Source organism: Pochonia chlamydosporia, chromosome 1 (assembly GCF_001653235.2).
Source record: "Pochonia chlamydosporia 170 chromosome 1, whole genome shotgun sequence".
Taxonomy (NCBI): Eukaryota; Fungi; Ascomycota; class Sordariomycetes; order Hypocreales; family Clavicipitaceae; genus Pochonia; species Pochonia chlamydosporia.
Window position 1 is genome coordinate 794,893 of NC_035790.1, and position 25,736 is coordinate 820,628.

Consider the following 25,736-nt stretch of genomic DNA (forward strand, 5'->3'; position numbering starts at 1 on the left):
GGCGTCGCATCAACCATTATTATTAGGGGTTGAAATGGAGAAGCCGATGGGCATTTTGCATGATGGTAGACATTCCTCACAATGCATTGAACCAACTGCGCGGGCCTTCGAAGGAACGAGCATGACGCCATCAGGCATAAAACTGCTCGGCGCTTTTGACAACAATGCGGATATTCTGGCTAGACGTTTCATGAGGCAGTCAGCCCATGAGTCCACTGAACACGACGCTTTTCAAAAAGCACCATCCCTTGGCTTCATCCCCCCTTATTTTGTCAAATCTAGACATGTAACCAAAGACATGAAACAGGCACAGGCAGGAGGACGACATCACATCGAGAACCGTAATATTTTACCCGTCTGATCTTGCGAAAACATAAAAAGATCAAACTGTCGGAGAAAAGAAAAACGTTTCGCCGGCACCTCCCTTGGCAGCAAGCTGCCTTTTCCAGTTGATGTTGCTGAGCCTTCAAAGTGCCTAAATCAAGAGAGAAACACTATCCCTGCGCGCACAGGATGTCACTGCAGCCAAACTAGTCTACATGGGGAGACTATGGCTAATGCTGAGACGAACTTGTCTTATACGCCTATATGGACTCCTTGAACGCACGTTCTGTGATATCCAGAACTGGCCTGGACGACGTTATGCATCCGCTTGTAAAGAGTGTCTCCGAGTATTGCGACTTGAACGCCATAACGAGCCAACTGTGGTGACTCATGAACTCGAGCAAGACCAAAACTTTGACACACTAATACCAGTCAAACCGTGGGCTCATCAAAATTATGCGGCAAGGTCGTAGATATGGCCTAATAAGACACCGAGCTGGGACATCACACGTCAGAATCTGTCTGCCCTCTGTTTACACTAACATGTTGATAGCCAAGACAGCTTAGAACATGACGCGAATGTCTTGTTCCAACCTCGAAGGCTATTATCAAAAATTTGTTTGGTATGACGCCATATTTTCAACTAGTTCATTACATCGTAACTTCATCCTTCAATGACAAGCAACCTTGCTCTCATGCCATTACACCCATCGGCGTGTGGCAAATGAGACTAAATCACCCCTTGGATGTGTTCCCAGAAGCACCAGCTGCAGGTCTCGTCTTCCTCCTGGCCGGCTGATATACATCATTGAAATTCATAGCGACGCCCAAAAACCTCATATCCACATCCGGCTGATATGCCAAATCACCCAGCAATATCTGCAATCTGCTCTTAAACGATCCCCCAAGCTGGTGTAATGTGTATCTCAACTTAGGAAACTCGGGCGGCGGCTCTTTTGAACCATCCGCATTCTCATCCATGTGGTGGCCCATCGAAGTCCGCACGTCCGCCTCCTGACGAAGCGTAAAGTCAGACACGCTCCAGCTGTACAACCCGTCCACCGAACCGCGGTAGCTCAGCATGAGCTTGAGCAAATCGCTAAGCTGCCCGAGGTACGAGGAGGTGCGCTCATCGTCTTCCGAGCCGTGATGTCGACGTTTTGCACCCAGTAGACCCTTGTGCGTAATGTCGTTGAGGTACCGGCGATGCGCGTTGATGAGATCATCCAGAGTGCAGTCCTCCTTATGAATGCGCTTTTGGAGCTCATCCCACGACGATTCAATCACCTCAAAGAGGATGTAGTACTGCAGCTGACCTACGAAATGAATCATTTCCGCGAGCACGCCACGGGTAGATTTCCACGTTTGGGCGACGACGGGATCAGAAGTTTGTAGGACACCGCGAGAGCCAGTCATGCACTTCCGCCAGGTGGTAAGGAGGGCGAATTCGACGCGTTTGATGCGCCAGAGAAAGTTGAAGACTTTGAGATATTGCCGGTTGCCCCATTCTGTGACGACAACATCTACGGGGGCGTCGATTTTATACTCGAGCGTGAAGCAGTCCCATCCCATGTCGCCGTGGGAGAGTTGGAGCATCCTGGCGTCGAGGCGACGAAGAACTTCAGGCGAGTCGTACTGTGCGTTGGAGCCGCGGATAGCGTGTTCCAACTGGGCGGTGAGGGTGTGTCGGTATTGCGCACCGGCTGGCTTGTCCAGGTTTGCGGCGAGGGATTCCATGAGGAGGGCTATGAAGTCTCCTTGTCCGAGGAGGATGTAGTCCTTTAGGGCTCTGAGGTGCTCAAAGAGGTGGAACTTGGTGGACATGAGGTCCATCAAGCGCTTCATGGTGGTCTTGTATGCTTCATCGATCCAGGCCTCCAGGGTGGCCGTGTCGCCGTATCGAAGTTCCTTCGACGCTGCTTTGGAATACTCCTCCACCCAGACGGAGTCGCCGCAGCTGTGGCGGATGAAATTGAGAGACTTGCCGATCAGGAATACCTTTTGCGCAAAGTCTTGTGTGATGATACTCGGGATCATATCTTGGTCGATTTCGTACTTGTCCGTCCACACATTGCCAACTACTTTTAGATTAGCCACGTCGTCCACCCGCGCTTGCTGCTCCCGAACAAAGAACTCCTGGTACGGATCTGACAATTCTCCGTCATATATCCAGCGGCGCAGGATATCGTAGAAGGGCCTGGTGAAGCTGCTTAGAAGCCGCTCTGCAAAAGCAGCAACAACGGGATCGCCATGTGACGACGAGAAACTGTGAATGAGAGAAATGAGCTGTCCACCAATTTTGTTCTCAGACTCCTCGGCGATGAGGCTCATCAACCGCAATCCCATGGTTGCCTCTCGCGTCCAAACAACGCATCTCTTCAATGTGACGCCCGCTTTGCCAATTCCTCCCCGAGGCGCATTATCGTCAAGCGATGAGAGAGCACGTCTGATTTGGCTTTCTAGGGTGGCTATCAGAGTGAGATAGGAGTGCAGTTCGCCTCTGATGGCGGACCGTAGGCTCTGTCCTAGTAGACCGTTTGCCGGGGTGTTGCAGTACTCGTCCAGTCCGCGATACAGGAGCGATGGCTCAGCAAGGGTGTGAAGTATAGACACGAGAGGCAGCGGAACCGTGGGAGGCAGTTTCAAGGTTTGTGGTGTTGCGAATGGAAGGGTAGTCGAGGATAGTCCTTGTAGAGTGAATGGAAGATCTCGTAGAATATCAGTTTCGGGAGGGTCAAACTCGGTGTAATTGTTGGCGAGTAATGTTGATTTCAGGGAAACGTCCCTCTTCGGTGGTTCCTGTTCGACAGCGTTTTGCTTCTGCCCAGGCATAGTCTTGAGACCGTCGGGTTGGAAGGCATCTCGGAACTGCTCCTCCTCGCCTCTGAGGACCGGGGTTGCTGCTCTGTGCCTGTCTCGGCTCTGTCTCTTGGCGGCATCTCTATGAACGGCTTCGCGGTAGTTCGGTGCTGACGGTTTGATAGGGCTGAGAGGTACAGGTTCGTTTGGGTCCGGTGAGTCGGCTAGTTGGTAGAGAAGGTATAGGATGGCCCATTTGTTGTCTAGTACAGGAAGAGAGAGCAGCCGTGAGTACAGATTGGAGAACCTCAGTGCGGAATTGGGGTTTGTCTGAACGAGTTTTCTCTTGATGAGATCGGAGGCGTGATTGACGTCGGAGGAAATTGTTGGGCCTTGCGGGCTGTAAAGCTATCAGCAAAGATGCGAACTGTCTAGTCCGTCCTGATTAGATACACACCTTTCGATGATGGATGCCAAATTCTCCAAGCAAGCATCACGTCGTGCCTGGGCAGTGCCCGGGTCCTCGTCTGGGTCGTTGGGCACAATATGGGCGATCAAATGCTCGAGTGCCCCAATGATGCGTTCCGACGCCATGGGTGCATCGCCGCGAGGGCCGTCGAAGTCTGTGAAATTGGTGATGGAGAATCCAAAGGGTATTTAACCATGTACGCTATGGTTAAAAATTTTAACATCAAAGTTGGTTCGTCGTAAAAGTAAAATCTTGACAGAAACTGATAGCAGCACCTTGCAGGGAAACGCGCCAGAACGCGACGAGGGGGAACGGTTTAGGTTCTAATGTTGAGTTTGGCCGCTACAGGTGGCATGTGGAGACGAAATCGTCCAAGTACTGGGAACCACACTCGCAAGGCTTGATCCATGCCGCCCCCAAGTACCCACTACATGCTGCCGTCGTCGGCCGTCTCTCAGTGCCTGCTTCTCGGCAAAATTTCGACTTCAATCCATCCGCTGCACCTCTCCCTAACGTCGACCGCCCCGTCAACCGCCATCAACTTCGCGACCTCACCATGCCCGGGTCATCAAGGTGACTCTGGAGCCGTGATCGCATAACTCTCCGCATTCGATTGATGCAACTCATGATCGTTTTATTGCGCTGCGCGTTGCCATCTCGCCGCACGCGACCGTGAGGCGTTGGTCGTGATCCAGCCTCCACAAACCCCCCCCCCCCCCCGTCCTCCACAATGCCCGATATCGACCCCGCGGCCTTGAGCCGTCCGGCGGTCAGCCTATCGACTCCGACTCTATCGAATAAGACTCTGTCCATCACTGCGCCGGGATCAGGGAAGCCTGTGAAGACTAGCCAGATAATTCCCGCCCGCATTGACTTGGAGCCGCTGTACGCGGTGCTCAAGGGTGCCATTGGCGGAGAGCAATGGCTGATATATAAAGAGTCGACGGCCGAGTTTTTAACCGGTAGGATATCATCATAGAGATACGTTGCGATGGGGAACTATGTTGCTGATATACTTTGCAGGACGTCTGAGCCAAACCGAATACTCGGAGCGAATAGATCCCATCCTCGCAGACAGCACAGGCGAAAAGGATCATCTTCATAACCAGCTCATCGCTGGCATACTCGGCAATGTGACACGAGAGATGCCCGACCTTGGGCTGGCCCCTTGGGTCAGCGCGAATGATAAGCCCATGCCCGGCGCTGGCAGTAAGCCTGTCACCGGCGATGCTACGGAACGCAGATTGAAAGGAGAGGTCATGCAATTGCCGCCCCGAGACCGCAGGCGCATTAAGGACCTTGTCCATAATGATGTGAGCATTGACTGTTGCGAGATTGATGTTGGCATTGTTCTGACTCTCACTTTAGTATGATCCTCAGGAGAGTTTATCAAACCTATTTACAGACACACACCGCAAATCATCAGCAACTGCGGAGGCTGTTCCAAGCACCGCCACTGGAATCAACAACATGAGTACGTGCTATGCTCGTTATGCAGCATCATTGCTTTGGTGATCTAACCGTTGGCAGACTTTGATTTGGAAATTCGAAAACGATTCGCTCAACCGTTGGCTATCGAGTCGGGGGAGTTTCCGGATGTTGGCGTTATAACTGGACGCATGTTGCCCTTCTGCTATGAAGCAGGGCTGCCCAGTGGCCACGTAACAGAGGCTCCGCAACTTGTAACCATCGCAACAGAGACATTTATTAAGGAAGTATTAACCCAGATATTCAGCCGCACACGGAGCAATGGTGCTGGCGATTCCGGCAACGCGGGCTACGGCGTTGGCACGACATGGATTCAAACACACAAGTATAAAAAGCAACTTCATCAAGAGGAAGAGGCAGCCATTCGTGGGGAAGTAACGCGCGATAAATCCGGACTTCTTCCGGTTGAGGCGAAGGCCGCAACTGAACGAGGACCCTTGGGCATGGCGGATTTGCGACTGGCGCTTGAAATGGCAGACTCGGGCATGTCTCAGTTCCCCATTCTGACAACGCAAGTCATCTACGGGTATCGCGAAGGCGAGCTGGAACAGTGGGACGACTACACGTGGATCAACGGCGAGCCTCCTGTTATCGAGGAAATTCACGATGGCGAAGATCCGAAAGCCCTCATGAACGGACACGCGGACCCAATGGATCTAGATCAGGAAATCTGGTGGGACGGAGCAGACAACACCGACGTGGACATGTTGGATGGGATGCTGGACTCGTGCCTCGCGGTGGGATCATAGGCTGATTCCACGTTCATGGCAACGAGCGAATACGGCTCAACCCCGCGGCCGACACCGAGACTTAAGGTGGAGGAGGTTTCACCGCAACGCAGGATTAAAGACGAACAAAAGTTTAGCGTTTGTAACATTGAGCCATCATGGTGGTATTTCGGGAAGAAGGAGCTGTAGAAGTTTTCCCCGGCATCAGCATCGCCATTTTTTCTTCTCTTGTTTCTGATTCTTTTTGGTATTTTGCTCTTTGGCGCATCACGGGCGGATCACACGCTGCATCTTGTTTTCATTCGGCTCCAAACTTTTTGCTTTGGTGTACTGTTTTGCTGATATCTTGGCTTGGCTTTTATTTGTATCAGGTATGGAGGAGCCTTTTTCTGGCGTCGTGGAGCATCAAGGTGTCTAGTAGTTATGGGGTTTTGCCTGGAAAGCAGTGATGGTGAGGCTTTGGCTTTGGCTTAGGGGGCGGTGCTTGGATGTGCGCTTGTGCTTGTATTTGTATGGAACGATACCCATGAGGTTTCTGGGCGGCTGTATGGGCTAGCTAGATGTATAATGCAGGGTGTTGGATTTGACGAGCGGTGAATGCGTGTTGTGGTGTGACTTGTGTTTCTGGGGAGGAATGTACAGTCTGGGTATAAGTGTTTGCCCACCAAGGATGGATCAGTCGCCTCCGGATGGGCAAATACTCGTGGCCTCCCACTGTAGTATTGAGAGGAGAGTGAGTTTGGCTGACTTAAGGGTTAGTGGATGCCGGAAATCCATGATGTTATTGACGCTGTGGGTGGCACTTGTCAATGCGTTTTGTAAATCTAGCTACCTAGGTACCTAAGGAATAATTTTGGTGGCCTCATCGGCTTCTTGTTGCAAATAGTCGACTCTGTGTAAATCTTGACTGCCCTGCCCCTAGCATTCCGTACCTGTCTCGTAGATAATCCGCTTGAGTACCTACAGTCAGGGGATATTTGAACACCTCTACGTACTCACAATGCCATATTGGAACAGATCAGGCGTTGGGCGTCCGAACACATTGCCTTGAGATATTGGTAGTGTTTAAATACCATGGTATTCAAGACTCTCCACTGTCGGTAAGTTGGACTCCGTTGATATACACTCCCAAGGGATCAGAAGCCAATGCCAAGCACAGAAGCGTAGTGTAGTCCCTCTGAGATGATACGACGTCCCGTGGCATATCCTGTTCTTTATTGCCACCAGACGTCACCCTGCAATGGTCAAAGTCGGCAGTGATGAGGTGCAGATGGCTTTGCCGGTAGCGGATAGGCGCGTCTGTAATGTCGAGATATTAGTGGTGGGTGAGTCGCTCTGGCGGGGACTTGGACTTGGGACTCGGGACCAGACCTGGCCATCGCCAGAGTGGCTGTAGCAAAGGGCTTGCAGGCTTGCGCTAGGGCAATTACAATTACTCGGCATCTATTGTGGACAACGGGGTCAGGGCAATTAAAAGGGGTGTCATCGAATATCTGCGAGGCACGATGGCATGCGTGCACAGCACGGGGCATGGTAGCTGAGTATCGGCGGAAAATAGATAGCTGTGGGCGGTGGGCGGAAGCAAACAGATGAATGGGACATGGATCTAGGTACTTGAGTATTGTCGACGCCGCCTACGCCAATGCGCAGCTTGTGTGACGCAAGCCCTGTACGGTGCTGAGGGTGGATTGCAGACGTACCTAAGACTTAGTGCAGACTGAACATCGAGACAGACTTCCAGATCCGTTCTGGAGCTTGATGCTCTTCCAGCTGGACCGCTGGACTGGCACTGTCTCATTTGACTCGCTGGGGCAGCCAGGGAGCTCCTGCTAGTTTGCCCCCTCCTGCCATTCAATGCAGTGGAGACGCGGGACATGTGGTCCGTGCGCATTTCTAGAAAGCTTCGCTGAGAGCCTCTTGGCCACCCAGACGCCAGATCAATGATTGCCAGATGTTTGTCCCCCCCTCGCCTCCCCTCCTTCCATGTCCCTTCCCCGACCCCTCCATGGCCAGCCCAGCCCAGCCCAGCCCAGCCCAGCCAGCTCTTGCCAGCTCTTGCGACATGGAGCTCCCCCCTGCCTGCCCGCTTTTGCCCACTCGCCTGCCTTGTGTCTCAACTGGTGCAGGTCCTTCGAAAAGTGCTTCTGCCGCCCTGCTCATTACTTAAGTACTTTCTTGTGTTGTTCCTCAGGGTTCCTGTTTGTTTTATCTTGTCGAGTGTCTCCGGTCTGGTTTGTTGCTCCTTGTCACATCGAGCCAACATCTCCAAAGCTCAAGCTGCATCATCCCACCCACCCCTCGTCGTCACAGTTGCTGGTGGCGCGCCTTTTCCGGAGCATTTAGACCACTCCACTGTCACAATTCCCTGCTGTACCCCATCCAGACAAACTTGACTCTTTCTTTATCCTGCAATCTCTCTAATTCCTTCATCATTTTTGCCTTTGCTGGTTGGTTTTGCAATCTTGAGGACTGTCCTTGGGTTGCATGTGCGCATCAACTACAACTGCCGGCCTGGTACCTCATTGTTTCGAGCTAGCCTCCCACCTCTCTGTCGTCTCCGGGCAAAGGCTTTCTCGCTTCCTTGCGTCGACAAGCTTTCGACTGGGCTTCTAGAGTTCCCCCTCTCCATTCACATCCACATCCCCATCTTCATCTCCATTCCATCTCATCCGACTGAGTGTCGCATCGCCTGGTCCTGCACAGCAACGCACTGGCCGCCGCAGGGTTCACGGTTCACCCAAGGCCCCCAAGTGGAACTGGACAAACGACTGGTTGACCCCTCCTCTTGTAACTTTCACTTTCACTTCTCTTCTCTGCTTTCCACCAGCAGCCCAGCTCCCCTACCCTGCCGTCCCTACCCTTTTGGACCTTGGCTTGCAATTATTTCCGTTGCCGTATTGTGACGTCTACTCGTCTCGACGGCTGGTTCAATCCTTCAAGGTGAGTAGACGGCGGTCCTGTCTTTTATCTGGTTTCCAGCATTGCCGCGGTTGGTGCTCTCGGCCGTGATGCGGCAGCCACCGCGGTGACCTCTTTTTGCCTCGGTCGATTGATTTGGAGCTCTTTCCAGCTAGAAAGACGACTGGAAACATCTATTCTGGCATACACTGTCGCAATGATGACTATTCCAGCGTACTTCTGCATTAAGATGAGCTTCACAAGCTTACAGCAAACACCGCATTACCCGAGACGTCAACCACGGCTATCGCATCTCCAGAACCACTACCACATCGGCAATTTTCTCTACTAACGCATGTCTATGATACAGATCTTTGCACAACTAGCTGCTGGACAACCGGTTGGCTCTCTTGCGACCTGTTACAAGGGATAAAAGTGAGTTGATTGCCGTTTCTGTGCTTCATGCTGGTACTGCCTCACACCGACCTCCCCTCCGTCAACACTCCTGTTTGAATAACTCGTCTGCTCCCTCTCTCATGCTCACCAAAGACAAGCGCAGAGCTAACTGGGACCGTCATAGTTTACCCATTCTTGCCAGTCGGCAGATACTTTCCCATCAAACCGTAGTCCACCAACATTCGCACCGAACCGCTAACTTTATCGAGCCCACACTTCCATCCTTTTGCCTCAGAAGCTCAGACCAGCTTGGAGAATCTACACCCAGCCAACATGTCGGTTCCCTTTTCGAGCCCGTTTGGGGCTAATGCAAACCCCTTTGGCAACGATCGGTCGCAGAATGTAATGCACAGCTTGGCCGAAGAAGACGAAAACGACAACGGCAGAGCCCAGATTGATTCAGGCACCGGTCTGAACTTCCCAGGAACCTTTGGCGCCGATGCTAGTTCAGAAACACCCCCAACGGTCCGAGGTCCTCCAAACCCGGACAGCTATCCCCCCCAATACAATTTTGCTCGTCGCACATCGGTGTCTGCTGAGTCACTGAAGCCTAGCGCCGATAGCTATGACAACTGGTCGCCTCCTTTCCATGACAAGACTGCCGATCAGCTGGAGCGTCTCAAGAAGGCCATTGAGGGCAATTTCCTTTTCAGCCATCTAGATGAAGAGCAAACTGCTCAGATTCTCGGCGCATTGGTTGAAAAGCCCATCCCTGCCAAGGGCATCAAGGTGAGTCCCAAAACTCCGTTGCGACATTACGAGTATCGTATACTAACATTGAACAGGTTATCAGTCAGGGCGATGCTGGCGACTTCTTCTATGTCGTAGAGAAGGGCTCATTTGATGTCCACGTCAACGCCAGTGGAAGCATCCAACCCGGACCAGACGGACTGGGTGATAATGTTGGAAACATCCAAGCCGGGGGTTCGTTTGGTGAACTCGCCCTCATGTACAACGCCCCGCGTGCTGCCACAGTCATTTCAGTCGAAGCCAACTGCACCCTATGGGCCTTGGACCGCATCACATTCCGTCGGATTCTCATGGAGTCTACGTTTGCCAGGCGGCGAATGTACGAGACCTTCTTGGAGGAGGTTCCGTTGTTGTCATCACTAACCCCGTATGAGCGGTCCAAGATTGCTGACGCCCTTGAGACACGAAAATATGCTCAAGGCGAGGTCATCATTCAGGAAGGCGACCCAGGCCACTCATTCTTCTTACTGGAAAGCGGTGAAGCCGACGCATTCAAGGGCGATCAAAGCAACAAAGTGCTGCATTATAAGAAGGGAGACTATTTCGGCGAGTTGGCGCTGCTCAATGACCAGCCTCGAGCTGCTAGTATCATGGCTTCGACCGAGGTCAAGGTGGCCACGCTCGGCAAGAACGCCTTCCAGAGACTGTTGGGTCCAGTGGAGGGAATCTTGCGCCGCACCAGGTACCAAGGTGTTGCGACTGGGGTGGAAGAAATGGACCCTCTGCATCGCGAATAGGCAGAGCTCCAAGTTTGAATCAGCTCTACCCGCTGGATGCATTTGGTTAGTGAAACTGTACCGTCCCTAAGTTGTAGATATCTAGAATGGGCCCGGTCGAGCTAGTATGAGGCAGAGGGCGGTGCTTTGATATAGTGCTGCTGGGGCTGGGTAAGAGGAAGAGGAAAATGGGAGAGAAGATGCGCGTGTCGGATTGGCGTTTTACTGTTTTGGAGAGGAACCACAGGCCCAAACCTCGTTTTCCCGAAGGAAAGAAGAGCCATGGCTACATGAACAGATACCTTGTTTGATAGTAAATTATGATTACTTGGATTATTGCGAGTGCTAAGTGAGGTTTCTCTGTAGAGGTGCATTGAGCTGCATTGATGATGAGTGCCATGTGCAGAAGCATGAGAGGCTTTAACGTGTTGATGTGGAGGGACAGTTGCGAATGGCAGGAGAGGATTAGTGTTGTATAAGGCGACTCGCTTGGATGCAGAGGCATTTCTTTGAAGTGTATCAAAACGCCAGCATGTTGCATGCTTGTTTATTGTCGGCATCATCAGCAACATTGTTCGTCTAGTAGCTTGCTGAAACCAAATGCCAAACCCCCTCTTTATGCTGGAAGTAACCCCCAGTTCCCCAGCTATCTCGCCATTCAGGAACCTAACCAAGCCAAGATTCAAAGCCCAACAACCCCGACCGCCGCAATTCCATCGGGGTTTATTCCTCCATATATCATTCCATACCAGTCACACGTCCACGGACATTTATGCCCTAAGCTCCCCCCCTCTTCCTCAACTCCTCCCGTATCGCAGCCCTCATCTCCTCCGCCGCAATCTCCGTCTCCAAAACCCTCCCCACGCCCTTCCTCCACGCGTCCTCCAACCCCACCATCTCGCCCTTTACGTTCCCCTGCCTGCGCTGCCTCGCGGCATTCACCTCGTCAATCTGGCGCTTCGTGTCTGCCAAATCCGCCTCTATCTCCTTGAGCGTCGCCTCGAGGTGGTAGTTTGAGAGGAGCCACGCGTTTGCGCCGTGCTTCTCTAGCAGTTGGAGGTTCTGGAGGCGCGAGGACAGGTACGCCGCTGATGTGTATGCCTTGCTGAGGATGGGCGCTGTTTCTTGGGTTGTGCTTGTGGGGGGGAGGTCTTGCGCCTCGTAGCGCTTTGTGTCGAGGGGCGTGAGGGGCGTGGAGGATGCTATTCGAAGGAGTTCGGTTTGTAGGGCGGGCGTGAAGGATGGTGATTTGGGTGTGGTTTTGAGGGGGCTTGTATTTGGGGAGGATGATGTTTCGGCGGCTATGAGGGCCCGGGCGGCGAGGAGATCCTCTGGTGAGAGGGTGTCGATATCTATTTTTTGTTAGTTTGGTTAGGTTGGTGAAGAGGGATGCTTACATGGTAGGGACTCGTGGTATGCTGGGACGGACATTGTGAATGGTGGTGATGTTTATGATGAATTTTCTTAGCCTTGCGAGCTGTAGCCTTGGAGGTAGGTTCGCCCAATCATGCGTGCTGGTTTGGGTGGCCAGTCAGACGTGCTGGCGGACCTCCACACGCACAGACCACGATGCGTCTTCGATGCAAAGTGGAGAAGACGTACTGTGCAGCAGTGGAGATGAAGGCAGTGAGTGACGTTGGACCCTGGACAACTTGGTCGTGCAGTTGCACAACAGAACTTGTATTCAGAGATTGTTCCATGCTCTATAAGATGGCATGCAATGCACAGTGCTATCTGAATTAGAATAATCGAGTGCATGAAAATTAAGGAGTACACTCTCATCAAAGTTCATACAGTGCCATTCGTCGGCCCCCTCCGCTGCCGTTTGTCCTACAGATCGGCATGTAGCCCCCCTCATATCATCAAATTGAGCAACCTCCTGAAAGTCGGAAGTTCGTGGCGCAGAGCGGGGTACTCTCCAATCACCTCGACGCTCAGTGAGACCATCGTTTCTCAAGGCGAAGCAAATTGGTATGCATGGACCTTCCTGCTGTTGACCCAGGTCCCGATCAGTCTCATATCTCAGGGGGAAATGGGATACTGAGGGGTTTGGCAATCGTCATGACATTTGTGCAGCATTGTCGTGACGAGGTATGCCGTGTTTGCTTGCTTCTTCCAGCAAAATACAAAACAGACGTCCCAAGATGTGTTGGTACATGGCTGACTTGATCACGGCACAGAATTGTACGACATTACGTTTTGGTAAGACAGCACCGAGTACAAGGCGGAATCTGCTTTCATTCTCAGAATCCTAACCAGCGTCGCAAAGACGTCATATGATAATACATTGCATCCATTGCCCATTAGGCAGATGTCAAGAGCAGCAAGCAGGCTGCTTGTCAAGGTCCCAAATAGCCACAACATGAAGAGGGGGTTCCCATAGTCAAACTCCGTTTCAAATACATCCCTTCGTCCTCCAAACTCCAATGTCCGATTTCAGTTATTATAAAGCAAAATGTTCATATAATGGTTTCATTTCATTTCGTCGTCATGAGAAAACAACGACCTTGCAAAGTGTTTCGGGAACCCCAATTCGTAATATGCAACGACTATCTGGGCCTGACTGGTCTAGATGAGATGTGCTCATCTAAGAAGCGGACCGGCCGCTCTCAGACGAGTCAGTCTTGGAGAGGTCATCCTCCTCACTGGCAGGGCCGTGGACGGATTCCTCGAACACGGGCTCCGTGTCAATCACTTCAAACTTGGTCTTGAAGTCGTTGATATGGTGCGATGCTGTGCTACTGTTGGAACGACGACGGGCGTTGGTAAACTTGAAGTCATGGTCCATGACATCGTCGGCGATGGTTCCCCTGCGTAGTGCTGTTAGTCGGGATGCTCCAGCCAGCTACAACATGTGCTCAACTTACCAGTTACCTCTACCATTGCCGTCCTTCTTGATCTTCTTGGGATCGACATCAACATAGCCACTCTTGGCAAAGTATCGTGGCAGATACTCCATGGGGGCTGCAGTGCCTTCAGCAATGCCCTTGTGGTCACGGTCATTTGCCTTGTGGGAGCGGGTCACTGAATAATGCTGTTAGTCTTCTATTTCAACGTGTCATCATTGAGGGAATCATGCCCTCAGATCCGCTCATTTGACGACTGTTTCTCAGGACGATGCATGTGTACACAATCACCGGCTGCGGATGATGATGTGCGAGGCTGTAAGCCTCAAGGGCCACTCACTCTTGATGTTTGTAACGTAAGTCGACAAGGGTAGTGTGGTAGAATCAAGCAGTAATCAACTGCTTTAGGATGGATTAAGATAAGGTACCGTTGTTGGCAGGTCTTGATGTAGGAAGTGGCGATGAGGCGAGGCAGAGGAAGGGTGCAGATGGGAGAAGATGTCAAGAGGTGATAATAGAGCCGTCAACAGCTTGTTGGGGTGATGGTCGAGGAGTGTCAAGTATTTGAGAGCTTGGGAATTTGTTTGCGTGGATGAACAATCAGGATTGAATGAGGAATGAAGAGTGTAGATTAGAGAGTCAGGAAGCTTTCGGGATGAGAGAGGAGAGGGAAGCTGTACTATTATATCACAGAGTCACGCGAGTGCAGGTGGGGGACCAATCAGTACTTGGGAGTCATTAAACAGTCAATCCAGTCTGGGCTGGGCGAACTGACGAGCAATGTCAAGGTAAAGGTCAAGGTCAAGGGGGTGAGGGACGAGCGATTTGAGGCAGTTTGAGGGGTGGGCAATGGTCGATGGGGTGACGGATGGCGAATGGTGCGTGCGAGACCAGTCTGGTCTGGTCAGTTTGGTGACCACCTGGGCAGATAATCGAATCACAGAGGCAGCAGCGGAAGCCAAAGATGGTTGGGGCGATCCAGGCAGACCGGGGTGTTGGTGCGGATGCTCCTGCCGTGGTGCTATTGCATTCAGTGTTTAGTCCATCTGGCGGCAAGAACGGGGTACTCAAGTTGTAGAACACATGGATGCTGTCATTAGGATACCCAATGTATTGACCTGTCGGTGCCGCCTAGTACTGTACAGACAATACCTCCAAGCACTAGGCTTTCAATGTTGTTTGAATGTTCACGCAGACACCAGACACGCTAAAGAATGGAACACCGGGAGCCTACTACCTGTACTTGAGCTTACTTGTGCACAATTGCATCAGATCGAAAGTGCCAGACTGCTGGCAGCTGCGAAGGCGGGAGAAACGGACAAGGGTTTAATGGCACGTGGGGGGTGCTATTTCCCTGCCTGGCATTGCCTTCATTTGCACCTCGTCCAAAAAGAAAGAATCTGTCCAATTTCAGGCAGCATGAAGCCCATTCGTGCCTTCCTCACCAAGCCGAGATTTGGTGACTGACTCTACGGATGCCGTAGTCGGCTTTCCGGAGGCAGGAAGCGAAAGCGGGCTGGCATTTGATGGCTGGGCCGCGGATGGATAGTGGACAAGTGGGCGTTGGGGGTCTGGTGGATTCAGCAATGGAGCAATGGAGTAGGCCATCGCGTGACCAAGACGCAAGAAGCCGCCAGAAGCTTTGCGCATACCAGGCAGCTCATTGAGTGAGCCCTTTGACAACATTGAACATGGAAAACGCCCCTCTCTTTCGTCATGGCTGGGGATGCTTCGCCATCGCATCGCCATCGCCATCACCGCTTACCCAATTTCTCATGCACAGGCAGTGGCATTTCGTATATTCAATTACTTGGCTCAATTGACTTACCAGAGACCATCACGATTGCGCCAGCGCACGCACAATGTCCCATTGGCTCAGGGGCCAGGACCCTTGACAATGTTGCGTCACGGACAAGCACCACTGTTTGCGGCAACAGCTCACCTGAGTTGCCCCCGTCTGGTTCCCCTGTTGGCGACAGTTCCGTCTTTGAGTCTCTCACTTGATCGATGAAATGACACGCAGCCAATTCGTACGGTACAGATAACAATCGAAACAACAAGAAGCACCAGCAACGCGTGTTACGGCCCGGTAGCAAGGTGCTACCGGGTCTCTCGGTGGACGACGCTTCTTCGAATTGACAAAGCTCAAGCTGGCCACCAACTGAAGGTAGAAGTATGGAGAGAAATGACATGATAGTTTGAGAGGTAGCCGGTACCCGGCACGTCCACGAGGCGCACGCTCGATTGCGGGGTAGCGCAAGTATGGGGTACGCAAGCGTCAATTGACACAGTACCAGGATCTCTCAATATGGGTCTGTCTCCCCGAAATGGGATGGACCAGACTGTTCTGTTGTGTCGCGGGTCTCTCGTCTCACTTTTCGCTCAGATTCTAAAGTTGGCTGTTCGACTGCCAAAGTGCCTTTAGTGGCGCTCGATTTGGCGCTAAAACGGAGTCCGGTTAGCATTCCTGACCACCCAAACCACCTTGTGCGGTCTGGTTGCTCTGCCTCAATTTGTGGTGGTCTGGATCCTGGATCTCATCTAGGCTTGGGATGAAGGAGCACACCATGGCGGACAATTCGCCGGATTTCTAGCCATGTCACTCTCTATTTTTGTTGAGGTTGCTTTGTTGCCACCACTGGCGTCCTGGTCGGTTCAGCCAAGCGACGCTGAGAGCGGCGGAGCCGGACGATGCAGAAGCAATCCAGCGGACTGGAACACAGATTGAAACGGACTCCGTCAATCGGCCAAACAAGCCGGTACCTTTTGTCGCAATCTTGAGCCAGAAGGCGGAGGACAATTAACCACGATATCGGCCCTTCAGGTGCCGTGTTCTGCGAGATGTGTGCATCAATCAAGTCGTTATCCGACTGCAACTGCCCCGTTGTCCGATGTCGCCGACGGCGACAGATCTCGACTTCGGAAGAGGCGCGTCGCAGAGTAGGGGACTTTATTGCAGATCCATTACGGAGCCTCAGGACTTCCCGCAAGCTCCACGCTTGAGTGTGCTGCACAATGTTGTACAAGTCACCAGTACACGGAATTGAGGAGAGCTATCTGTGACTCACCAATACTGTATCCTCACGCAATGCCTCCGAGCCATCGCGAGTTCATAGACTCTGGATGGCATGGTCGTGCCTGGGACTGGACTTTCATGTCAAAGGGTCTGCCAAGCTTCTTTGAGATCCGCAACCAATGGACCCAGGTTCTCAACAAAGGAGCTTGAGACCACATGATTACTTTCTCATGGGCCCTGCAGGCTGGCGATCAAACGACGTCAGCGCTCGCCGTTCCAATGCGACTGCAACGCATCGACCAAATGGCGAAAACGAGGCTGATGCCTACGATAATGACGATGGATAAACAGACCCGCTTGGTGTTTGGGACACTTGTCAGTTAGCATTAAAAATTGCCATCTTCACCAAAAGTCACAGTCACGATCAGAGCCACATGACAGCACCATGCAGTTGCCAACAAAGCAAGCTGGCTGTTTTTTACTGTGCATCTAGACCAGAAGGGCCATCACTTCAAGACGACTATGTTGAGCAGATCATCCGTCACTCATCGTCGATCTACCCGTATTCCAAACTGCCTAAATGTAAATGTCGCTGGCTACCGCGGGTCATGCAGGTTTGACCTTGGCTACAACTTGATGATCATTTATGCTACAAGTATTTCTTAGTCTATGCTGGCAATCTGGTCCGGCCACTCGTTGCTAAAGACACCGCGTTTAGCGGCGAGTATCGTGCTTGTACTTTGGCTTCGCGTGCCCGAATGAATGAAGACATGATGCCAATGGCTGTGAGGCGGTAGTCGGCAATGGCTCGGCATAGCTATAGGTAAGTCTCCGTTTCATGTTTTGCTAACCACAGGAATACGGACTGCATAGTGAGGGATCTTTACTATTCCTTCTATTCAGGTTGCTCAAAAGTCATACCCAAGCAATTATATCCACGTAGCATGCTCCTCAAGTATTGAGACCAAGTCGAAGGCAAATCTACAGTTGTGGTAAAATGTATTTGCCCATATCCAAGTATACACTCACACATCTCAATATATTTTAACACACAACGCGGTATGCAATACCTTGGCCTTGTTTAGATACTTTTTCCCCCACTGTAGGTTACGAATGCCGCCAAGATTAGAGGCAGTGTAAGAGGCCGCTATGTGCAATGAACAGCCACATAACAATACGACATACGCATTCTCATAGCACCTACAGAATATGTCTAGTCACTTCCTATTGTCCCATTGCCTTGATCCGCCCACAAAAAACAACGGTCTTCACCAAACGGGTACCATTTCGCGTCAGCCAGTCTCACAGCTGGAACAGCGCTCTCAGCATCATCGAAGCGTCTCTCAGGCGACACAACCACTCCTCCCTGGCGGAGCCATGTTGGTGCTATGGTAACGATGAACATGTCAATGTATGGCTAGTACTTTGGCGAAAGCAAAGAGTTGATCATTATGACGCTCCTGAGGCCATTGTCCTTGAGTTTGACTAACAAACTATACCAGTCGAGCTGATGCTGGCTAGATTCTGTTGTGGTTTCCGTAGTGATGTATTTTCCTCCATATTTCTCCAAGATGGCTTGTTTCTCAGCAGGTGGCTCCTCCAGAGTGACAATTCACGGTGCACGTCCGCGACCTTTCCGACACAGCTTGAACAACTTTGAATCTTCTGTCAAGTCCCATCGGGCAGTGGGATCAACAACAATTGGCCTTGGCTGGCCGTCGAGCCCATCGCTCCCGAGCCACCGACACCGACAATGTGGCAGTTCAGGCTCGGGTCGTCCGCGACGGCGGTGCCAACGCCAATTAGAATTCCGTCGTGGCGAGATCGAAGATAAAGTGTCATTGCTTCGGGCTGAGGTCCAGAGATGGCAGTGGGTGTTCCCGGGGAGAGCGTGAGGGATGAATCCAGCGAGGTGGCAAAGGTTAGGGTGGTGAATGGCAGGGCTGGGTGAGATGAGCCATCTTTAGGCGGTAGGTGTGGTTCGAGGAAGAGCCTGTCTGTCTCGGGGAATTCCGTGGCATCGTTTGGGATGGGACTTGCCATGATGAGACGGCAAGAGGTTGAACTCCGAGATGATTTCTTGTTCATCAATGTCAGAGGGGAAGTTGGCAAATTGACGCCACGAGGCTCGTGCTGAGGTGTTGAAAGAACCCGCAACTGACAAAGAGACAGCCAATACTTGCGAAAGAGCAGGAAATATGAGTTGGGTGGTTGGAAATGGAAGGAGAATTATATTGCAGTGTGATTCTTGGCGTTTGCTTGAGGCTGAATGGCGGGTTCTTGCGGAATAGTCAGTAGTCACGTTGTTGCTAAATACAAGAATCAACCAGTATCTGTTTTTAAACATATTATATTCAAAAGACCGTGTGAATAAACCCCATTGAGGTATCGAGAAGACATGAAGACTGAACACGGCGTTACATCTTGCCGTCCCACAAGTTGTTTGTTCGACGGGGTAGCTTGTAGACAACAAAGCAGGCTCACTTGCTAAGCTATCATGATTTGCAACAATTTGTGCAGAGACTTACCCATGCGAGTATCACATCCCTAGCGTCTTATGGTTGACATCTCCATCTAACGGCTTCTCACACACAACCAACATGCTACCAGATGCATTCATTACGAGCATAATAGAATTCTCGTTTTGCAAGTGTTTCTTCTTGATGAATGTATTCACTTCTAAGCTGCAGTCTATTGCAGCGATGGAATTAGAGGGCTGAGCCTCATGTTCTCAACTAGTACTCTATATTTCACGACTCAAGTATCTAAGGAGCCACTGGCAACATCGTACACGGGACTCGGCGTATCATCTTCATTGAGTTAGTGTATACATGACAACATAAACCCCAAACATAGGAACATTTAGCCTGTTCTAATAACAGTACTAATTTGTATCTTCCTTCGCTATATGCCTTTCAGCCTCCGCTTAACTTAGCAGTTGTCACCCCTAACAATAACATTCCACTTATCCGGATGGAATGCCTGTCCACCAGTCCGTCGCTGAAGCAAAGAGCCATAAGAACATTTAAGCAGAACGGAGTCAGCACCATCAGCAATATCGTGGAATGAGTTGAGCTCTTTCGGCGAGCGGTTCTACTCCTGTTAGTTTCCCTCGAAACATGAAGTGACAGAAAGGAACGTACATCATTGCACCAGTAGATCGCCGAGTTGTAGGAGCAGCTAACGCGTCCACAGTTACCTGGGCCAGGACCATTCTTGGGCTTACCCTTCACTCCTCTAAGATAAATGACGCCGTCGCTGATGATCCAAGCGTCGCATGGTGTCCAGCGATGGGTGCACGAAGGGGTGAAACCAAACTTGTCCCTTGCCTCGAGGCTAGACCTCTGTTCGAAGCCATCAACAGAGCGAGGATTGTTAGCTCGATTCATTCGAGCTTCAGTTGCGTTGGGGATCTTGTAGTCCTGCAGGTAGGTTGGATTGATTTTGACAAGTTCAGACACGACCTTTTCAATGGGACCGGTAAAGGTCTGCATTGGGCCGCCAGGCGAAACCTCAACTTCCCATTCCAAATCAACGATTGAGTAGCCTTGGATAGGCGACTCTGCGCATAGTCCCTGTTGTGAAGAGTTTCTTAGCAGTGTGGTCCGAAGCTGATCACAGTATAATCATACCTTTGAGGCGAAGAGGCCCATCAGGAGAGCAGTGACAGGAGTGTTGAGTCTCATCTTTGCGAGACTAGATGATGAAAAGTATTTCAAGATTGGTAAATTCTGTAAGTTTGCTGAAGTGCTGAGCTTTTGAAAAGAAAAAGACCACAAGAGATATTCAGCTCTATACATATACTCAACCGCCAACAGCTGATTATCTCGCGGCAAACTTCCGAATTTCTTCCAATTTCAGACTTCCGTATCAGATTATTCGGTGGCTGCTTATGGCTATTGATTTTTCTGTTCCTGATTTCTGCAAGCCGCGCTTAGGATGACGATCGTCGGGCCATTCTGATCGTCGCTAGTAAGCCGCAATACGCAGTAAGCCTCAAAATGGGCACAACGTGTTGGGCATTTTCTCAGACTTTCCCAATACGACTAGCTTCGCACGGAACGCAGCCTTGTATTTGAGTTCTTGTGACAGGACTTTTTTCATTCTCGCGATACTAATTTGGAGTTGAGCTGGCTGTTCGGCACATACCTGCATGTAGTCATCTGCCCATCAACACAGTCAGCTTACATATTGCTTGTTTTATCGTTCTGGACCCTGTATGAGTACAGAAACGGCAACGGGACGAGCCAGGGGGCCGATCCTGATGGGGGCGGAATCAGCCGTGAGGCGTATCGGCGATACGATGAAGGCGTATTCTCGATTTGGCGCCAGAGATGATGTTTCTTTGTGCGGCACGGCGTACTATTGCTAAACGCTAGTTGCATTTGTAGTAGGTGTCTTACTGTTGGTTGGTTCATTGCCGCATTGCACATGGCACCAGGCGCGGCATGCCGAAAGAGTATCTGGCTTCTCGGTGTAAGCCTTGTTTCAATCATTTGATCATTGCTCATTTTCATATATTTAGCCCTTCTTCTTTCCTTGAATTTGTGTTTAAACTCAAACCATAGCTATCAATTCTATATTCCTACTTCACACCCATCTATCTATTACCATTTTGCATCACTCAAAATGAGAGGAATTTTCGCCACTCTTTCCTTGCTCTTGGCTACAAGTGCAGTAAGTTATACCCACCACGTACAATTTACCCAGCCTAACTCTCCTTTAAGGCCAGAGTTCTCAATGCTCCCATCCCTGGCTACGGTATTGTAGACATTCAGTGGGAGATTGAGACCAAGCCCGGTGGTCCAACTGTTCAAATTAACGGCACCATTGAGCAGGCCGTTGCGCAGCTTCACAAAATCAACCCCAATTTTTCCAAAGACTATAACTTGAATGATGCGACCGCTGATGGCGGAGATGAGCATGACAAGCGTGCCGCACAGCCCAACGACTTCGATGTCAAGTGCTTTGGACGATGGGTAGCCACGGTCAGCAAATGGATCAACGAGGGAGTGAAATATCTCAAGGGCGTCAAGGGTCAGCCTACGAATGGTCCCGGTCCAGGAAACTGTGGCCGAGTAAGCTGCTCGTACGACTCGGCTATTTGGTGGTGCAACGATGTAAGTGTATCTCTTGGGATTTCCGAGCCCTTGCTAACTGGATGTGTTTCAAGAACCATGCTTCCAAGACTTTGGACTCGTTTACTAGCATTGCCAACGGGGCAGCAAAGATTGTGTCTAGCTGCAACCGACCGATGGGGAACCCGTTCTACCACTTCACTTCGGGGCAGGCATTTCACAAGGATGGTTGGAATGTTATTGTTAGGAAGGACTGGTGCTAAGCCGTAGTTTCGTTTTAGATACTAAGTTTTTTGTAGCTCAGAAACGGTTGAGAAGGTTTCGACGACAGAAGTCTGAGTTGCTTGGCAAGAGAGTGCTGCACATGGTTTTGTAGTTCAATTATTCTGAATATCTTTCTTGAAGAATATGCTCGCTTTTAAAAGTATTTCCGAGTCCAGCAGACCTGATGGATTTACTACTTTCATAAAGAATGATGATGTACATGTAGTTGAGCTAGAATTATATGCTACTGGAACCCATTTCTCCACGCTGTTGTGGTCATCTAAACCTTGGTAAACACTTGTATTTGTTGCATGAAGTCTTGGCAATTGAATTAAACTACTCGAAGAGCTGATTTAAAAGACTCACCTAGCGGAACTAATCAAAAATCACATGGCTACGCTTAGCTGTTGGCAATGCCTACCAACTGTATGTATCGGGATAATTGGAACCTGCCTCAGCAAGTGTGCTGATTTGATAAATGAATTTTTTATAGCCAAAATTCCTATCATGCACCACAGTGGTTTGACATCTTGATCATATTTCCTATGAGTGCAGATGGTCAACAAAATTAAAGCTTGCATGCGACAGCTATCCTAACTCAACCCTTGGAAAGGCGGGGGAATGACAAGCTTCAAGGACCTGGTTCAGGGACGATGATTTCAGATTACTTTGGATCTCTGGTCAAAAAAATGACCAGTACTTCGATATCTAATAGCAGGCACAAAAGACAACGCACCCCGCACCTGGCCGTGGCCATTTGTTACTCCCTTGGAGAGACGTCTGAGAAAAGTGTTGACGGGCAGTCCGATTATCAGAGCAAGTTAATCTAGACAAAACCGCTTCCATTTGACACATCGCTACCAACACTGCCCTACCTATGGCAATTTTTAAATCTCGAAACTATATACAGATGAAAAACCAAGAAACTCAAGCTTCCACTACGGAGGCGGAGCACCAACATAAATCGTCAAGGTATCAGGGCTACCGGACGCAACAGTCCCAGAAGCATTCTCATTCCCATCAGGGTTGACATCGTCGTACGGGAAGGCATACCCCTTTCCATCCACCTCATTCTTGTGCACAAGTCGACTATAGTGATTTGTAGGGTTGACGGTATAGTAATGCGATGAATCCAGGCTAGGCTGCGTGTTACCTCCCGCAAGCAACAACGTCGAGCGGACAAAGGCGGCGCAGAGTCTAGGAACAACAGCATAATGAACACTATTATCACCAGCCTGGATGCCGAAAGGTCCGCTGTTGCAGCCCCAGATGTCTCCGGCATTGGGCTTCGCATAGCCGCGATTATCACCGTCACAGTTCATGGTTGCCCCTGAGACGCGACATTTGACATTCCCTGCGCCAGTCTGCGTATTGATAGTCAATGGTGTTGAGGCATAGTGACTCCATACTTGGTCTGCATACGCATTCCAATAGTTGGCAAAGCCGCTCGGATTGACGACGGAATACTGTCCTGGAGATAAGACGCGAAGCAAAGCGCCAGATGAGCTCGCGACGCAGCTGCTGCTCCATGGGTATCCTTCTCTGTTGGTCTGGTCTAGCAAACCATTGCAGATCTGGCTGACCGCGCCGCTGGAAAGGCCACGGGTGATTTGGGTGCCGCTCCCATCCTTGACGGACATGGCCATGCTGAGAATCATGCCCACAAAGTCGACGTAGCTGATGTTTGCGTAGAGTGCCAGCGCAGTGGTGTAAGTCATTTCAACGAAGCCCCAGTTGAGACCTGAGCTCGGGTCTTGTGTATTAGACACGGATGGCTGAACCAGACCGTCGCCGTTGGGCGTCTTGACCATGAAGAAGCTCAGTTTGCCTTCCGCAAAGTAGATCCGAGCAGAGCTGAGGGTTATGGGCAGCGTCATTTTGAATGTGCTTCCCTTGGCGGGCAGCGGGACAGCAAGATTCTGGCTGATTGGGACGGGAACCGCAGAGCCTCCAGAGCTGGGATATACCAGGGAGCCGTCTCCGAGCACGAAGACGATGCGGTTGTCTGAATCCAGGCCTTGGATGTATGCATTGACTTGGTTACCGCTGAAGTTGTTGACAAATTGTAAGGGGAGATGGCCGGGGAGGGCACGCGAAGTAATCTTTCGATTGATTCTCGTTGTTGTAGGGCCGTGGTAAGTGCCGTTTAGGGTGTTGTCCTTTGTGACCTTTACGTCTTTGATGGTGCCGGGTTTGGCGATGGTGAAGCCGCCTTTCTTGGAGGCGGTGGTGAGGGAAGGGAGAGCTGTAGCCACGCCAGCAATGGCGGCCACTAACAGACAGAGCCGCATGTTGAAAGTATAAGGACCAGGAAGACGAAATATTGAATATCAGGAAGAGAATATAGTGAGTATAATCTTGGAGTGAATAGTATAACCTGGCGGGGGATTTGTCTAACTTCATGAAGGTTATCACGAGTTATATAGTTCCCAAAGCAGCTCTTAATTGCTCACCAAGTATGACTTCCCCGTGGGGAGTTTCGGCAGTGCCAGGCATATCACCATGGCATTGCAACTAACAGTCAAAATGGAAGTTGTCGTTGCCAACCAGCCGAGAAGACACCGGTGGTTGGGTCAGGAAACGTTGTATCATACGGTCTATGCCAAAACGGATACCTACAAAACCTGGTATTGGTAATACACGGCGCATTGCGTTCTTTCACGCCAAGTTTTGCGATATTTAAGAGTCATTTTGCGTTTTGATGGGGGCTATCTACAGTACAGAATTTAGCCGCCCTCGGTGCTATTCTCTACGGGCCACCTTCGGTCAATCTGGGAGCCTTGGACTTGGACGAAAGACGGGACTAGAAATCTGCATGGGTTAGGACTTGGCAGGAGGATGAACCGGCAGATGACTTTGTGGGGGTTTGCGGCTCCTTGGTTGATCATTAGCAGGGCCAAGATTCGATAGTATTACGACAGCTACGTGTAAGTGCTAACAGCAGCAGGAATTTGTCATGTATGCTCAAGAGAAGTGAGGTCTTGGGACCTGCTGAATAAAGACAAGCATCATCATACTAGGTTTGAAAATAGAATGGCATTGTATTTCGGACAGTTTCAATATACAGGAAATAGAGAACAAAAGACAATATGACTAAGTCTGTAGAGAGGCTCGCATATGAGGTATAATCTGAATAAGCGACCATGTCGGTGATATCCAACAGAGCAGAAACTAGTTGCCATGTCGATCCTAAGTCCTGATACACCACGCTTGCCAGTCTAATCTCAACCCAACTCAGCTCCGAAGCGCCACTCACTCAATCACAAGGCATCACCAAGCCTCTTCAACTACGTCTCGACATCTACCAACTGCAATTTAAACTAGTTTACCTGCCCTGCAACTCCTTCAACCATCAAAATCCCCGAAGCGTACCAATTAGCGCCTAGCCCAGGTTAACCCATCTCGGCACCAACGTCTCGAAACGGATAAAACACTTAGTAGCTCGAATATTGCCGCTGCAGCATCCCCACCACCAACCGGGTTGCTTTTGTCTGAATCGAGTATCTCGCCGGCGGCACATCGGCGAGAAGGGGTAGACTAGAGGTAACGTCACGCGAAAACAAAAACTCACTGGCGCCAAGGCAGTTCTTGCAAGTGCTTATTGCTGGTAGTGTGTATGCTTTTCATCACATGGCGTGCGAACTGGAATAGGATGAGATACCCTGCCCTGGATCGGAGTCGGAGAGGTGACTGGACTAGTCTGATTTGAGAAGGAATAAACCTTGGGCTTTTAAAGCTATCGCGTTATCGGCCAGGAACAATCTACATCATCCGGAACGCTAAATGCGGGGATCCACGGCCAGTACAGTTTGGGGTTAGTTTTGAAGCTGGGTGCAAGGAACGTAGTCATGCAGGAATAATGATGCGGAAGATTACCGAATGGAAGGGCTTTACGACAAGAGGG

General features: G+C 50.7%; 10 protein-coding genes across 10 annotated transcripts; 4 read left to right on the forward strand and 6 right to left on the reverse strand.

Annotated features, from left to right (window-relative positions):
• Positions 1-1,059: 1,059 nt before the first annotated feature.
• VFPPC_00160 (spindle pole body component) lies at positions 1,060-3,717 on the reverse strand (the record flags this gene model as incomplete). The annotated part of the gene is made up of 2 exons (XM_018280241.1): positions 1,060-3,523; positions 3,581-3,717. 2 exons carry the CDS (start codon positions 3,715-3,717, stop codon positions 1,060-1,062), a joined length of 2,601 nt encoding a protein of 866 aa, XP_018148195.1.
• A 605-nt stretch (positions 3,718-4,322) lies between these two features.
• On the forward strand, positions 4,323-5,829 carry VFPPC_00161 (cAMP-dependent protein kinase regulatory subunit; the record flags this gene model as incomplete). The annotated part of the gene is made up of 4 exons (XM_018280242.1): positions 4,323-4,554; positions 4,616-4,905; positions 4,961-5,066; positions 5,123-5,829. 4 exons carry the CDS (start codon positions 4,323-4,325, stop codon positions 5,827-5,829), a joined length of 1,335 nt encoding a protein of 444 aa, XP_018148196.1.
• A 2,943-nt stretch (positions 5,830-8,772) lies between these two features.
• VFPPC_00162 (hypothetical protein) lies at positions 8,773-8,952 on the reverse strand (the record flags this gene model as incomplete). The annotated part of the gene is made up of 1 exon (XM_022428165.1): positions 8,773-8,952. One exon carries the CDS (start codon positions 8,950-8,952, stop codon positions 8,773-8,775), a length of 180 nt encoding a protein of 59 aa, XP_022284657.1.
• Positions 8,953-9,435: 483 nt separating this feature from the next.
• VFPPC_00163 (reg SU protein) lies at positions 9,436-10,649 on the forward strand (the record flags this gene model as incomplete). The annotated part of the gene is made up of 2 exons (XM_018280244.1): positions 9,436-9,891; positions 9,948-10,649. The coding sequence occupies 2 exons, from the start codon at positions 9,436-9,438 to the stop codon at positions 10,647-10,649; spliced, it is 1,158 nt and encodes a 385-aa protein (XP_018148198.1).
• A 756-nt stretch (positions 10,650-11,405) lies between these two features.
• VFPPC_12706 (hypothetical protein) lies at positions 11,406-12,059 on the reverse strand (the record flags this gene model as incomplete). Its single annotated transcript, XM_018290483.1, has 2 exons — positions 11,406-11,980; positions 12,026-12,059. 2 exons carry the CDS (start codon positions 12,057-12,059, stop codon positions 11,406-11,408), a joined length of 609 nt encoding a protein of 202 aa, XP_018148199.1.
• Positions 12,060-13,200: 1,141 nt separating this feature from the next.
• VFPPC_17427 (hypothetical protein) lies at positions 13,201-13,656 on the forward strand (the record flags this gene model as incomplete). The annotated part of the gene is made up of 2 exons (XM_022429137.1): positions 13,201-13,426; positions 13,499-13,656. The coding sequence occupies 2 exons, from the start codon at positions 13,201-13,203 to the stop codon at positions 13,654-13,656; spliced, it is 384 nt and encodes a 127-aa protein (XP_022285846.1).
• Positions 13,657-18,158: 4,502 nt separating this feature from the next.
• Positions 18,159-18,533, reverse strand: VFPPC_00168 (hypothetical protein; the record flags this gene model as incomplete). Its single annotated transcript, XM_018280247.1, has 1 exon — positions 18,159-18,533. The coding sequence occupies one exon, from the start codon at positions 18,531-18,533 to the stop codon at positions 18,159-18,161; it is 375 nt and encodes a 124-aa protein (XP_018148202.1).
• An 888-nt stretch (positions 18,534-19,421) lies between these two features.
• On the reverse strand, positions 19,422-20,176 carry VFPPC_00169 (hypothetical protein; the record flags this gene model as incomplete). Its single annotated transcript, XM_018280248.1, has 3 exons — positions 19,422-19,583; positions 19,634-20,065; positions 20,123-20,176. The coding sequence occupies 3 exons, from the start codon at positions 20,174-20,176 to the stop codon at positions 19,422-19,424; spliced, it is 648 nt and encodes a 215-aa protein (XP_018148203.1).
• Positions 20,177-21,119: 943 nt separating this feature from the next.
• Positions 21,120-21,831, forward strand: VFPPC_00170 (hypothetical protein; the record flags this gene model as incomplete). The annotated part of the gene is made up of 3 exons (XM_018280249.1): positions 21,120-21,167; positions 21,218-21,610; positions 21,664-21,831. 3 exons carry the CDS (start codon positions 21,120-21,122, stop codon positions 21,829-21,831), a joined length of 609 nt encoding a protein of 202 aa, XP_018148204.1.
• Positions 21,832-22,770: 939 nt separating this feature from the next.
• On the reverse strand, positions 22,771-24,123 carry VFPPC_00171 (glucanase B; the record flags this gene model as incomplete). The annotated part of the gene is made up of 1 exon (XM_018280250.1): positions 22,771-24,123. One exon carries the CDS (start codon positions 24,121-24,123, stop codon positions 22,771-22,773), a length of 1,353 nt encoding a protein of 450 aa, XP_018148205.1.
• Between the last annotated feature and the right edge of the window lie 1,613 nt (positions 24,124-25,736).